Source organism: Zootoca vivipara, chromosome 2 (genome assembly GCF_963506605.1).
Source record: "Zootoca vivipara chromosome 2, rZooViv1.1, whole genome shotgun sequence".
Lineage (NCBI taxonomy): Eukaryota > Metazoa > Chordata > Lepidosauria > Squamata > Lacertidae > Zootoca > Zootoca vivipara.
Window position 1 is genome coordinate 12,834,648 of NC_083277.1, and position 13,998 is coordinate 12,848,645.

The 13,998-nt window shown below is 46.4% G+C and overlaps 1 protein-coding gene across 1 annotated transcript; it reads right to left on the bottom strand.

Moving 5' to 3' along the window:
• Positions 1-1,191: 1,191 nt before the first annotated feature.
• APOM (apolipoprotein M) lies at positions 1,192-13,756 on the bottom strand. Its single transcript, XM_035107152.2, has 7 exons — positions 13,578-13,756; positions 10,996-11,138; positions 9,374-9,447; positions 7,286-7,384; positions 7,075-7,173; positions 5,273-5,313; positions 1,192-1,314 (listed from the first exon to the last, which is right to left on the bottom strand). The coding sequence occupies exons 1-6, from the start codon at positions 13,686-13,688 to the stop codon at positions 5,288-5,290; spliced, it is 552 nt and encodes a 183-aa protein (XP_034963043.1). The 5' UTR covers positions 13,689-13,756; the 3' UTR covers positions 1,192-1,314; positions 5,273-5,287.
• Positions 13,757-13,998: the final 242 nt, after the last annotated feature.

Sequence of the window (13,998 nt, forward strand, 5' to 3'; positions counted from 1 at the left end):
ATCTATATATTTAAATAAAAGGGAGACTTCAAAGAACAAGTGGAGGCTCTGCCGTTCTCAGTTGCAACCAGAGTAAGGTTACCAGACGTCCCCGTTTCCTGGGGACTAGTCCCTGGATTTACAAACAAGCCCCCATACAAAATCCATTGAAGTTGAAAAGTGGCCCCAGATTCATTGGGAAAAAAATCTGGTAACCTTAAACCAGAGCGACCTACGGTTGTGCATGTTGCTAGTTCTCATGGCAACTGGATGAAGCCTGGACAGCAAGCAGGCAGTTTTTACTGGATGGGAGGGAAGAAAGGGCTTCATAATTCCTCTGGAGTCTGCCAGTGCCCTTTGGCAAATACCCCCTGCGCTTTGGGTCCCTGCCTTCGCCCCCCCCCTCCTGCTTTCAGCTGGGCTTGCTTTCACTTTTCATAGCTCAGCTGGGAGGCAAAATGATGTACAGCAGGGCCCGCAGACTTCATTCATTAACACAGTGTGTGTATGTGTATTTGTGGTGGAACGTGGGAGGCAGCTCGTACATCATGTGAAACATTCATATCGATTTTTAAATTGCATTTTTATTGCTTCTTTTATTTTCCTATTTTGTATTTTATTGTATGGAATTGTATGCAATAAAATACTATAGCAGGGCGGCGGGGGTGAACATATTTTCAGCCAAATTCCTTTGTTGGGAAACTTCCAGGGACCATGCTAGTAGTGGGTGGGGCCAGAGACAAAAAACTGGGAGGCGCAACTGATGTGACTAATCACACAATCATAGAGCTGGAAGGAACCACAAGGATCATCTAGTCCAACCTCCTGCCCTACATGGGGGCTCGAACCCATGACCCTGAGATTAAGTCTCATGCTCTGTCAACTGAGCTATCCTTCACTGTTTGGTGCCGTTTGCTGTATTCCAGCCATACAAAAGTTGGGTTTCTATCCATATACGGTGGTACCTCGGTTTGCGACCGCCTCGGGGAGCGACCACTTCGGTTTCCGACCACTGCGGACCCGGAAGTGTTTACCGAGGTACCACTGTATACACACACACACACACACACACACACACACACACAAGCACATGTCTCCATACAAGCAAGAGGCATTACCGCAGTTCAGGGACACATTCCAGCCAGGCAAAAGCACTTGAGGAGGTGTGTGTTCTGAGGAGAATCCCAAAGGCCAGACACAGAGACCTGGAAGTCCACTTTTGGCTCAAAGGAATTTTATTCAACACCACAGGACATGTAAAACCACCCGTTCCTCCGGTGAGTGAGGCAAACGAACTTCTGTGTACGGTTAAGTCCTGCCGCAGTGGGTCCAAAGCTGGTGTAAAAACAAGAAAGGAAGGAATGAGGAGGGTTGATACTGGAAGAATCTGAGGTTTCGTATTTCATTGGTTTCGTGAGCAACTGGGGAACTGGATCTGGTAAGTAGAGAATAGAAAGCAAAAATTGCCTCTTGGCGACTCCCGGCGTCTCTTGCGAAATCAGGAGTGCCCTGGAGGTTTGTTATACAATCCTTTTTCTCCTGGGCTTTGTATGCAAATCTCCCCTCCTCTGCCTTTTCCAACCTAACAATGGTACAGCGTTAAACGTGTACAGACACAAATGTTTTGAGGCTCATCTGGTGGCCATCGATTGCTTCATCCTTCACGAATTCATCTCATCCTCTTTTGCAACCACCCCAGTCGCTGCTCATCATCACTACTTCCTGTGGGAGCGAAATGCACCGTTCGTGCAAAAGCCCTCTCTTTTGCCTGAAGCTTGCAAGATTCAGCTTCAGTGGATGAGCCCAGGTTCCGGCAGCATTGAGAGAAGGAGAAGAACCGTTCTGCTCCCGTGCTCTTCATAATTTTCCACACTTCTACAGACTGAGCTCTGGCCCTTTCTCTAAGGCCCTCTTGGTTTCCCCTCCTGCATGAGCTTGAGACTGTGACCCAGAGAACAACACACCCTGGAGAAGAATGCACAATGCAAGCCTGCATTCCAGGGGCAGGCTGATATTGCTGAGCCACAGACGTTTGCCTGCAAGCTGGGGAAGGGCTGTAGCTCAGTGCAGTTGCCCTGCATGCAGAAGGTCCCAGGTTCAACCCCCAGCATCCCCAGGCCAGGGCTAGGATTGTCTCCTGCCTGAAACCTTGGAAAGCCACAGCCAGCCAGTGAGTTAGCTTGGGCGGTTGTCTGACTCCGAATGAGGCAGCTTCCTATTGGGTGGCATTGAACTAAGTTCCACTCAAGAGTAGTGCCAGTAAATAATAATAATAATTTATGATTTATACCCTGCCCATCTGGCTGGGTTTCCCCAGCCACTCTGGGCGGCTTCCAACAGAAATATTAGAATACACTAATTTTTTTAAGAGGACCCAGGTGGCGCTGTGAGTTAAACCACAGTGTCTAGGGCTTGCTGATCAGAAGGTCGGCGGTTCGAATCCCTGCAACGGGGTGAGCTCCTGTTGTCCGGTCCCAGCTCCTGCCCACCCAGCAGTTCGAAAGCACATCAAAGTGCAAGCAGATAAATAGGGACCGCTCCGGCGGGAAGGTAAACGGAGTTTCTGTGTGCTGCTCTGGTTCGCTAGAAGCAGCTTTGTCATGCTGGCCACATGACCCGGAAGCTGTCTGCAGACAAACGCTGGCTCCCTCGGCCGATAGAGCGAGATGAGCGCCGCAACCCCAGAGTCGGACACGACTGGACCCTTTACCTTTACCTAATTTCTTAAAGATTAAAAGCTTCCCTAAACAGGGCTGCCTTCAGATGTCCTCTAAAAGTCTGGTAGTTATTTTTCTTTTTGACATCTGGTGGGAGGGCGTTCCACAGGGCGGGTGCCACTACCAAGAAGGCCCTCTGCCTGGTTCCCTGTAACTTGGCTTCTCACAGTGAGGGAACCGCCAGAAGGCCCTCGGCGCTGAACCTCAGTGTCCGGGCCGAGCGATGGAGGTGAAGACACTCCTTCAGGTGTTCTGGACTGAGGCCGTTTAAGGCTTTAAAGGTCAGCACCAACACCAAATTAACGAACGTGAGCAAACCAGGTCTCCTAATTCCAACGGGTCTATTCTGCGTAAAACATAGTTGAAGACCACGTTTTGTTTTATAGAATTGTAGAACTGGGAGGGACACACCTACCCAGGGTCGTCTAGTCCAGACTTCCTCAAACTCTGCCCTCCAGGTGTTTTGAGGCTACAATTCCCATCATCCCTGACCACTGGTCCTGCTAGCTAGGGATCATGGGAGTTGTAGGCCAAAAACACCTGGAGGGCCAAGTTTGAGGAAGACTGGTCTAGTCCAACCCCCCCCCCCCCCCGCAATGCAGGAATCTCAGCTGAAGCATCCATGGCAGGGGGCCATCCAACCTCTGTGGAAAAATATGCAAGGAAGGAGAGTCCACAACCTCCTGAGGGAGACTGTTCCACTGCTGAACTATTCTTGCTGTCAAAGGTTTTTCCGTATGTTTAGTCGGAATCTCCTTTCTTGTCACTTGAAGCCATTGGTTCAAGTCCTGCTCTCCAGAGAAGGAGAAAACATGCTTGTTTCCAATGGCTTTCTTTCTGAGGTGCCCTTGGCTGCCTCCAGATTTGATGGGGTCTTGGTCAAAGTGCTCCCTGGGGAGCCCCCTCAGCATGACCAAGTTGTGTACAGTACTGTAACTTGGAGGTGCTCTGAGACGCTGCCATTTTGGTTTCCCACAATGCCCTTGCTGTGTCATTTTGGGGAATTTAAATGGCAGGCAGTCTCAGCTGCTGGTTGCTGCTAGGCAAAGGCCATTTTAAATTCCTCCCCTCCCCAGTAAATGTTTATTCTTTTCTCAGATTTCTTTTATCAACAAACATAGTTTACATTATATACAGCAGGTAGGTAGCCGTGTTGGTCTGACGTAGTCGAAACAAAATAAAAATATAAAAATAAAATGCTGCTGGAAGGATTTTTTAAATGATATACAGCAGAAGGCTTTGTCAAGCTTTGACTCCCCCCTCCCTTAAGCAGGTAATTTATTTCACTTTACTCACGCATTTTACAATGTTTCGATACTAAATGCTAACTCAATACTAAATACTATATCAATACTAAATCAATATTGTAGGATAAGATAAATTCTATTTATAAAGATGGGAAGACTCATCGTTGCCAACAATGGAGGAATGGTCATTGAAATTATCAGACTTAGCTGAGATGGCGAAATTGATACGTTTAATCAGAGTAAAGCCGTCGTTAACATTTACTAAAGATTGGAAACCTCTCACACACTTTTTGTGTGAAAAAGAAATACAGCCGTACCTTGGAAGTCGAACGGACTTCCGGATTGGAACTTCCGGCGTTGGACGTTCAGGTTCCAAAGAATGTTTGCAAACCGGAACACTCACTTCCGGGTTTGCAGCGTTTGGGAGCCAAAACGTTTGAGTAGCAAGGCGTTCAACTTTCGAGGTACGACTGTAATGACATTTGGGTTTGAAGGCCAAAGAGAATGTTGGCTTATAAAAAGTAGATCTGCTGAGTGTTATATTGGAACAGATTAGTTGAATATTCATAGAATCATAGAATCATAGAATCATAGAGTTGGAAGAGACCACAAGGGCCATCCAGTCCAACCCCCTGCCTATTGTTTATAGATAGCTGACAGATGAAGAACCAGAAGTGGTTTAGTTTCTTAACATTATTTATTCATTTTATCTCTCTCTCTCTTGTTTAATCCTTCTCTTTCTCGTTCTTTCTTTCTTTTTCGCTTCTTTTCCTCTGGATCCATATAGTGGTGCCTCGCTAGACGAATTTAATTCATTCCACAGGTCTTTTCTTATAATGAAAAATTCGTCTAGCGAATCCCGTAGGAATGCATTCAATTTTTTAAATTATTTTTTTGCCCATAGAAACACATTAATTGAATTTCAATGCATTCCTATAGGAAACCGTGATTCGCTAGACGAATTTTTCATGAAACGAATTCGTCTAGCGAGGCAACCTCCGCTAGAAAAAACCTTTCGTTAAACGAAAATTTTGTTAAGCAGGGTATTCGTTAAGCGAGGCACCACTGTATTTTAATTTTACCTAGATCAACATATTAGTTTGGCCAAAAAATATATTTGATAATCATCTTTATAAAATCTAATAAAATTTATTCCCCCCCCCCAAAAAAAAGTGAGCTAGAAGCCAACCCTGATCTATAGGATCAGGGACATTTCTTTACTATTAAGCACCCTAAGGTTTGACTCTTAGCATAGGGAGATTGTGATTTTAGAGTGGTAGGGAAGTTATATATGTATATTTGGGTTGGGGACAGGATGGCTTATCTTACCCAAGGAGTTCGAGGTCAAGATGCTTGGAATTCACAGGCACCTGAAAGAGAGAATGAGAGAAGGCCAATGATTATTATTACACAAACGTTTGCAAAGTTTGTTGTGACTCTGGTCTTTGGAATCCAGAAGTGAATTTTGAGTCTGCAGGGCAGAAAAAGGGATGGGAATGTGAAGTTGTTTTCATAGTCGGGTGTGTCATGGACAAGAAATGTTGCTCAGATGTTGTAGCTGAGCTATAATGTCAAGATACCGCTTTGCTTAGGGCAAGTGTGGGGTAAACAATCTTGATTTTGGGGTCGAAACAAACAAACAAAAAAATTCCTTCCAGTAGCACCTTAGAGACCAACTAAGTTTGTCATAGGTATGAGCTTTCGTGTGCATGCACACTTCATCAGAAACAGCCTCTGTAGAAAGGAGCAGTCACATCTGACTAAGGTTGACTAGGTGCCTTACGTTGCAAAGGACAGTCCTCCATCGGAAGAGCTCTCCAGTCCAAATCCAGCTTGGAGGTGCAGAAGAAAGAAACATGGGGAGGGGACTTTGAAGTTACCCATCGGCTGTTACCACCTGGGCAACAGACTGAGTGGTCTTCCCCACCGTGGTGAGAGACATGTTGTAAAAAGAGGTAAAGAGACCCCTGACCGTTAGGTCCAGTCGTGGACGACTCTGGTATTGCAGCGATCATCTCACTTTACTGGCCGAGGGAGCCAGCGTACAGCTTCCGGGTCATGTGGCCAGCATGACTAAGCCGCTTCTGGTGAACCAGAGCAGCGTATGGAAACGCCGTTTACCTTCCCGCCAGAGCAGTACCTATTTATCTACTTGCACTTTGATGTCCTTTCAAACTGCTAGGTGGGCAGGAGCTGGAACCGAACAACGGGAGCTCACCCCGTCATGGGGATTCGAACCGCTGACCTTCTGATCGGCAAGCCCTAGGCTCAGTGGTTTAACCCACAGTGCCAGTAAAGACATGGTGAGAGACATGTTGTACAGTACTGCTATCTAAATCCTAATAATTATTTCCAAGTTCCTAACAATTATTTCCATATTCAGTGGTACCTTGGTTCTCAAATGCCTTGGTACTCAAACGCCTTGGTTCTCAAACGCCGAAAACCCGGAAGTAAGTGTTCCGGTTTCCGAACATTTTCCAGAAGCCGAACGTCCAATGCGGTTGTTGGCTATTGTTTCCAGGGCGCCTGCACCAATCAGAAGCTGCGCCTTGGTTTTCAAACATTTCGGAAGTCAAACCGACTTCCGGAACGGATTAAGTCTGATGTTTTGTTTTTGCTATTTATTTTGTGTTTTTTTCTTTTTGAGGCTTTTCCGGTTAATTTGTTTTTGCGTCTGTGTGGAGCCCAGTTCAGCTACTGATTGATTCTGTGACTGCGGAAATGGATAAAAGCCCCCCGCCCAAACCATGACTATCAATTAATTTTAATTTTTATCATCTACAATACATTTATTATTGCTTTCATTTTATGGATCAATGCTTTTGTTAGATAGTAAAATTCATGTTAAATTGCTGTTTTTTGGGGGGTTGTTTTTTAAAGCCTGGAACGGATTAATCCATTTTGCATTGCTTTCTATGGGAAAGCATGCCTTGGTTTATGAACGCTATGGTTTTGGAACAGACTTCCAGAACGGATTAAGTTTGAGAACCAAGGTACCACTGTATAAGCGAACCTATCTGTGTTTTCTTTTGTCCTCTTTTTGGGGTGGCCACCCTCCATCTGAGAGATGCTAAAAGCAGAAAAGCTGCAACAACATGTAGAGCACCACCCAGTTCACTAGTAATACCTACCTTGGGTTCTGGGTATAAGCAGGAATTCGTTCATGTCAAGGCAGGAAGCTTTGCCTTTGAAATCAGAAATACAGCCCTCAGCAGGGTGGAGGACTCGGGCTGGGGAGAGAGGACAAGGCCAGCTCAGATGCAAGGACATTTCGATTCCAAGATTTGTTACCCTAACCCAGCCAAGCTCCCCAGTTCAGACATCTATGGATGAAGGACTCACAATACAGAAGAATCCTCTGGTAGTCTCGGTCTGTTTCCTGGACAATGATGGAGTCGGGGCACTTGCCAGAGAACAGCTCTGTTCTCATGTGAGGGCGGCCTGGAGCAGGGGAGTTGGAGAGAAAAAACATGCAAATACCATAAGTCAAGAGAGATGGGAGCTGCAGGCCGAGGCTGCAGGCTGATGCGCATATTTCCATGGTGCAGCGTTCCCAGGACTGTACCCCTTCAGAACGCGGGTGAGAAAAATAAGCCATTTGCTCAAGTTGAGGTACATACCAAACAAATTCAATCAACTGAATGCAGAGGTAAATTGAGGGCTCTCATCAATATCCTGGAAGCCCAACTCACATTGAGATAGTTCACTTTGCAGGGAGGCAGAGCATGCAGACAGTGAAGCAGGACTGGTCAGTCTGGCTGCGCACCGTAGTTCCCTGTGGATAACTGGGGCACATAGCCAAAGGCAGCAGGATTTAATGCCACCCCAGTCCTAGTAGGGCTATACAAATACGGAGAACCTTGGGCTCAGGGTTCAAACATGTTATTGGGCTACACCAGGCACCCCCAAACTTTGGCCCTCCAGATGTTTTGGACTACAATTCCCATCTTCCCCAACCACTGGTCCCGTTAGCTAGGAATCATGGGAGTTGTAGGCCAAAACATCTGGAGGGCCGCAGTTTGGGGATGCCTGGGCTACGCCCAGCGTTCCGAACTCCCATTGTTCTAAGTGCATTTTGTGATGGGGAATTTCATTAGTGCTAGCAGTTTCTGAGCTCTGGGTGCGGTACTTCTTCACCTATTAAAACTGCAGAGTGGAAGGAAAGGAGGACCTTTTCCTGCCTCCCCACTTCCAGCTACTCTCTGAAGACTGGAGAAGAGACCCTCTTAAGAATACAGTGGTGCCTCGACTTACGAATTTAATCCGTTCCGAAGGCACCTTCATAGGTCGAAAAATTTGTAAGTCGAAAAGCACCATTGGAAACGCGATTTCCCATAGGAATGCATTGGAAAAGGGAAAATTCGTAAGTCGAAGCAACCCCATCTAAAAATTTGTAAGTTGAAAAAACCCTATCTAAAACCGCCGCGGTTTCCGTTCGGATGTCGAGAAGTTCGTAAGCATGCGACCATTTGCCCCATTCGTAAGTCGAAAAATTCAGTTGTCGAGTCGTTCGTAAGTTGAAGTACCACTGTATTAGGGGGGTTGGGCAGGGGAAGGACTAGACCATGTGAAAAATGAATAGAATATTTGAGCTGCAGTTCACTCATTTTCAGCTTTGTATTCTTGTTATAAAAAAAGTGTGCCTAGACATTCCGTTGTGGCGCACATAACCTAGGTTTAAGGTGCCGTTTAGTGCCTAGCTTTCATACCTCATTTACTAACACTGGCTATAGGGATGCAGGTGGCGCTGTGGGTTAAACCACTGAACCTAGGGCTTGCCAATCAGAAGGTTGGCGGTTCGAATCCCTGCAACGAGGTGAGCTCCTGTTGCTCGGTCCCAGCTCCTGCCAACCTAGCAGTTCAAAAGCACGTCAAAGTGCAAGTAGATAAATAGGTACCGCTCCGGTGGGAAGGTAAACAGCGTTTCCGTGCACTGCTCTAGTTCGCCAGAAGCGGCTTTGTCGTGCTGGCCACATGACCTGGAAGCTGTATGCCGGCTCCCTCAGCCAATAATGCGAGATGAGCGCCGCAACCCCAGAGTTGGTCACGACTGGACCTAATGGTCAGGGGTCCCTTTACCTTTTTAACAGTAGCTATACCATGATATTTTTCTGAACTAGGGCTGACCCGAGACATTTTGCTGCAGGAGAAGGACAAGATGATTCTCTCCTCCCATTTCCAAACAGAGGAGCCGGCTGGACTTGCAGATTAATCTTAGGTCAACACGGGCAGTGTCTTCAGCTGCTCCTGAGGCATGCAGTAGGCAGGCCACATGACACTCGCAGTCCTGCCCCCTAAACACCTTGCTGCTGCTTCTCCCTGCCCGCAAGGCTCCTCCGTCTGCCTGCTGATAGGGCCAGTCCTGTTCTGAGCTCAGCTTTGAGAGTGGGCTTATCAAAAGAGCCATTAGAAAAGGAAGCTCTGCCTTACCTTCTGTAGCCAGATCAGCACTCTGCTCCTTAAGTAAGTAAATCCATGATCTGGGAACACATTGGCCTGTCTTCCTGAGAGAGAGAGAGAGAGAGAGAGAGAGAGAGAAAGAAAAAGAAAGAAAGAAAGAAAGAAAGAAAGAAAGAAAGAAAGAAAGAAAGAAAGAAAGAAAGAAAGAGAAAAGATGAATGGATGGATGGATGGCTAAACAGCCAAATGTAATGGATTCTTTGAGGTAGGTTTGGTAAGGCAGGGAGGCAGTCAGAGACAACTGAGAGGCCTCGGGGGGACGGGACCTCTTAACATGTTACCTCTTAATTTATTTTTAAATCCTGCATATTTTTCAATATCACTCCAGCTGACATAACAATACACTCAATTAAAAACAAGGATCTCTCATAGCTACTACATGCATCTTTGGCAAAGTACCCATCTAGATTTTTCCTTGAAAAAAAGAGTGATTTGGAGAGCAGAAATCAAATGGGAGATGCATGTCCAGAAAAGACAGGCGATGAGCCAACAACAGCAAGGCCAGGCATCTCCACAGTAGCAGTGGGGCCTTGGCAAATGCCCAATGATGCCAACTCCTGGTGCTGGTTCTGCCATTGTAAGCACCAGTAGATGGACTTGGCATTTGTTGGTGTGACCTCCTCCCAGTATTTTTCTGCAAGGACTGGGGGTGTCTACTGTTATTTAAAAAAAATAGGGTGCACACAAATTGGGGAAACACACTCCACAGAAAACCAATCTGTTGCCCTTCAAAATTTAGGAAATATCCCCTGAGAAAATTACACTTCATTGGAGTTCATTTCAGCCATCCCGAAGCCATTTCCTCTCATCTTGGAAAACCTTTCCCAATATTTTCTTTCACTTGCAGATCCTGCAAATCGGTCTGGCGATTATTTGTTAAAGGCAAAGCAGACCTGTCAAAAGAGAATCTGTTGTGTATCAGTAGGTGTTTACCATTTGGGAGGAATGGCCCTGACTAAGCCAGGAAACAACAGCCAGCAAACATTATCAGGTACCTTGACAGACAGGAGATGAGCTACACACTCAAATTTCTGTAGTAGACCCACCTCTTTCTGTGATGTTTGTGTGACGCTTTTGGGTGGTCTTTGGATAAGGGGTTGGGCAATTTCTAAAGCCTTAAAAAGTTCTTGCACATCTTACCGTTATTCTGGGCCCTTGCCTCCTTCGCAAAATGGGGGGGATGGGACACTTTTGCAACAGAAAAATAAATATCTTCCTTGCTCAGACTGGTTCCTGCTTCCATCCATTTCTCTCTGACTGATAATGGACTTAGGGGACACTGAATCCTTTATGGAGAGTTGTGAAAGCCAACCCCAATTTTTTCTACAACACTACCAGCCTGGGGGATCCTCTCCTACCAAATCTCCGAACTCCCCCTCCCCTGAAGGTACCCACAGAGCAGGTGGGGAGTCCTACGTAGAGAATGCCATTTGGATCTTTTGCCTTGCTGAACCATCCTGAGTCCTGTGCTCTGCACATGCTCGAGAAACACTCTTCTTTGTTATTTCCCCACACCGGCCTTAGAGAGCCTTTGCTCAGTCTTGGTTCCCTGGGAAGGGAGTGTGCTTTGGCCAAAGGAAAAAGGAACTCACAGTCGGATGGCAGCCTCCAGTTGCAACCGCTCTGGGCTGCTGCTTTGTGTCATCTTGAAGAGGCTGCTGTCAGTGCTGGCAAACGTCGCCAGTGAGGAAGGTGATGCCGCAGCGGCTGCGATGAAGAACCACCTGCCGATATACTGCAAAGGGGAGAAGTTGAGTCACGCCTGGGGACCAAGCTGGGCTGGCACACCCATGAGGCAAGGCGAGGCAGCCGCCTCAGGCGGCAGGATCCACAGGGGCAGCAGATTCAGCCTCCAAGGAATGGGTCACCTGCTTCTTCTGCAGTGACATGACCTTTCATTCTCACTTCAACCATCGGATAAGGTTGATTTGATTCCCACACTTTGTTTTCAGTGTAGATCTTTACTTCCCCCTTGTTCCCAAAGTAGAAATTAATTTATCCCTAGTTCCTGGATGTAGACCTTCTTCCCTGGCTGCGGGTGGGGGCACATTTTGTGGTTCGCCTCGGATGCCAAAATGCAAACTGCATGTTACATGCAAAAAGGGTGTCTTTTAACTTTGGCGGCTCTTTCGCAAGCTGTTCCCAACCTTCTTGGGCCCAGGGCACATTTCGAAACCTGATAATGTATAACGGGCACCACAAAATACCCATTTCACAGAAGGAGAAAATGGTGATGCTAAGAACCCCCACCTACAAAGGGTCATGGCCACGGTTAGTCCTACTCAGAGGAGAGCCATTAAAATAGGGTTGCCATATTTCAAAAAGTGAAAATCTGGACGCAAAAGTTGTTGAGCTTCCCTCCAATGACATTTTAAGCTAATTTCTTAACAGGAAATTTGGCCCCCCCAAAAAAATCAACACTTCTGACATGGGTTGTCATACGCTGGGTTCTTCCTGAACATTTACCGATTTTCGGAAATTCCGTCTGGACAAATCTCAGATATCTGCATGCACACGGAAGCTCATACCAATGACAAACTTACAGGTGAAACTCGGGAAATTAGAATATCGTCGGAAAGTGCATTTATTTCAGTAATGTAACTTAAAAGGCAAGATATGTCAAGCCTTTATTTGTTGTAATTGTAATTATTTGTCGTTAGGCGGGTCAGTTATAAATGGAATGTAATTAATGAAATGTAATAGCGATGTTTATTTTTGTATTATTGTAACTATTTGTTTTATTACTGTGGAATTTCCAAAAGAAAGCACCTGTAAAAATTAAAATAATAATAAAAAAGTAATAAGTTGCATTACTGAAATAGATGCACTTTTCGACAATATTCTAATTTTCCGAGTTTCACCTGTAGTTGGTCTCCAAGGTACTACCGGAAGGATATTTTTTAATTTAATTTTTAAAATGTTTAATTTTGTTTTGACTACGGCAGACCAACATGGCTACCTACCTGTAATTAAAATTAATGGCTATGCCTAACTTAGGCACATTAATTTCAATGGGTCTACTCTGAGTAATAGTTGGCTATACAGTAAATCATAAATGCAGGAAATACCCACTTCGCAAACAAACCCCCAAAGCCCCCCCCCAAAAAAACCTGATTAAAATAATAAAAAAGCAGAAGGACAGGGGGTGGAATTAAACATGACACTCATTGATGTATGTGTGTACAGATGTATGTGTGTACAGAGGTCTGCTTGCACAATGAGACTTTCTCCCCTTTTTCACCTCTTGTGAGATCCCTGAACCCAGTGGCAGGTCTCAACTTTCAGCAGCAATGCCTAAATTCACCACACACACACACCCTGCCTCTTGCCTTCCATCCTACACAATAGTTGTGTTCCCCTGAGGCTCCACGACACCAGCACGACCAAAGCTGTTGCACTCCCTTAAATCCACCTCTCATTAACCTCCTCTGGGTTTCCCTGAGGGGCAGGAGTTGTGCCCTGCTTGCGTGCTTTCCAGGTGGCACCAATGAGAAACAAGAAAGCACAGACTAGATCAGGGAGCGGGATCCTGCGTGCCTCTCCAGATGTAGCTGGACTACAGCTCCCATCATCCCTCACCATTGGCCTTGCTGGCTGGGGCTGATGGGAGTTGGAAGTCGGAACAGCATCCGGGAGGCCACAGTTTCCCCATCCCTTGACTAGATGGATCTTTTATCCGTTCCAGTGTGCTTCCCCTCAGGTTCTTAATTTTCATTTGTACACTTTGCTTTCATTGTAGCAACTGCTACTGTGGCACCTTGGTTCTCAAACGTAATCCATTCCAGAAGTCCATTCAACTCCTGAAACGTTTGAAAACCGAAGTGCGACTTCCGATTGGCGTAGGAGCCCCAGAAACAATAGCTGACAGCTGCACCAGACCTTTAGCTTCTGGAAAACGTTTGAAAACCGGAACATTAACACTTCCGGGTTTCCAGCGTTCGGGAACCGAAATGTTCGAGTACCAAGGCATTCGAGAACCAAGATTCCACTGTGATGGAAAAACAATAGTAGGATCAATAGTGGTAATAATAATGTGCATTTCGTCTCCCAACCCCCCAAATGCTGGATGAAGGCCTCCTCTTTCTTCAAGGATTCTACCTGCTTGAAGCACAGAAGCATTTAAGAGGCTCCCACCTGCCGTCAACCCCAGCTGCCCTCCATCGGCTTCAACTACCTGATCGCGGTTCAGCTCGCTGGCATGCAGCTTCGTGGGACCCTCACACAAGGAGAGAGCGTCCACAAGGACCCCGTAGAGGTAGAAGAGATAGCACCACAGACCCTCCATTGCGGGAATGGCAGGCAACTCACTTGGAGAAATCCACTTCTGCGCGGAACATCCTGGGAGGCTCACCTTTGCCCCCTGCCTGTTAAATGTTTAGCTCTCTGGGGTCTAGAGTCCAGCCTGGGCTGCCCTGTGCCTCACAGCAGAGGGAGGGATTGAAATCCAGAAAGACCCTACCAAGCATAACTGGGGGGCCCTGAGAGCAAACAAAGGAAGCAGTGTTTATGATGATGGGGATGTTATTGCGGGAAAACAGAGATAATCATTACCCGATGGAGTGCCTCTTCCCATATCTCCCTTTGTGCGGTCCCAA

What these genes read in the sequence shown, in the direction of transcription:
- APOM (XM_035107152.2), bottom strand. Translation starts at nt 13,688, where the DNA reads ATGGAGGGTCTGTGGTGCTATCTCTTCTACCTCTACGGGGTCCTTGTG. An exon ending in CTGGAGGCTGCCATCCGACT is followed by an intron (nt 9,448 to 10,995) that starts GTGAGTTCCTTT and finishes TCTCTCTCTCAG; the next exon opens with GAAGACAGGCCAATGTGTTC. An exon ending in CCAGAGGATTCTTCTGTATT is followed by an intron (nt 7,174 to 7,285) that starts GTGAGTCCTTCA and finishes CTCTCTCCCCAG; the next exon opens with CCCGAGTCCTCCACCCTGCT.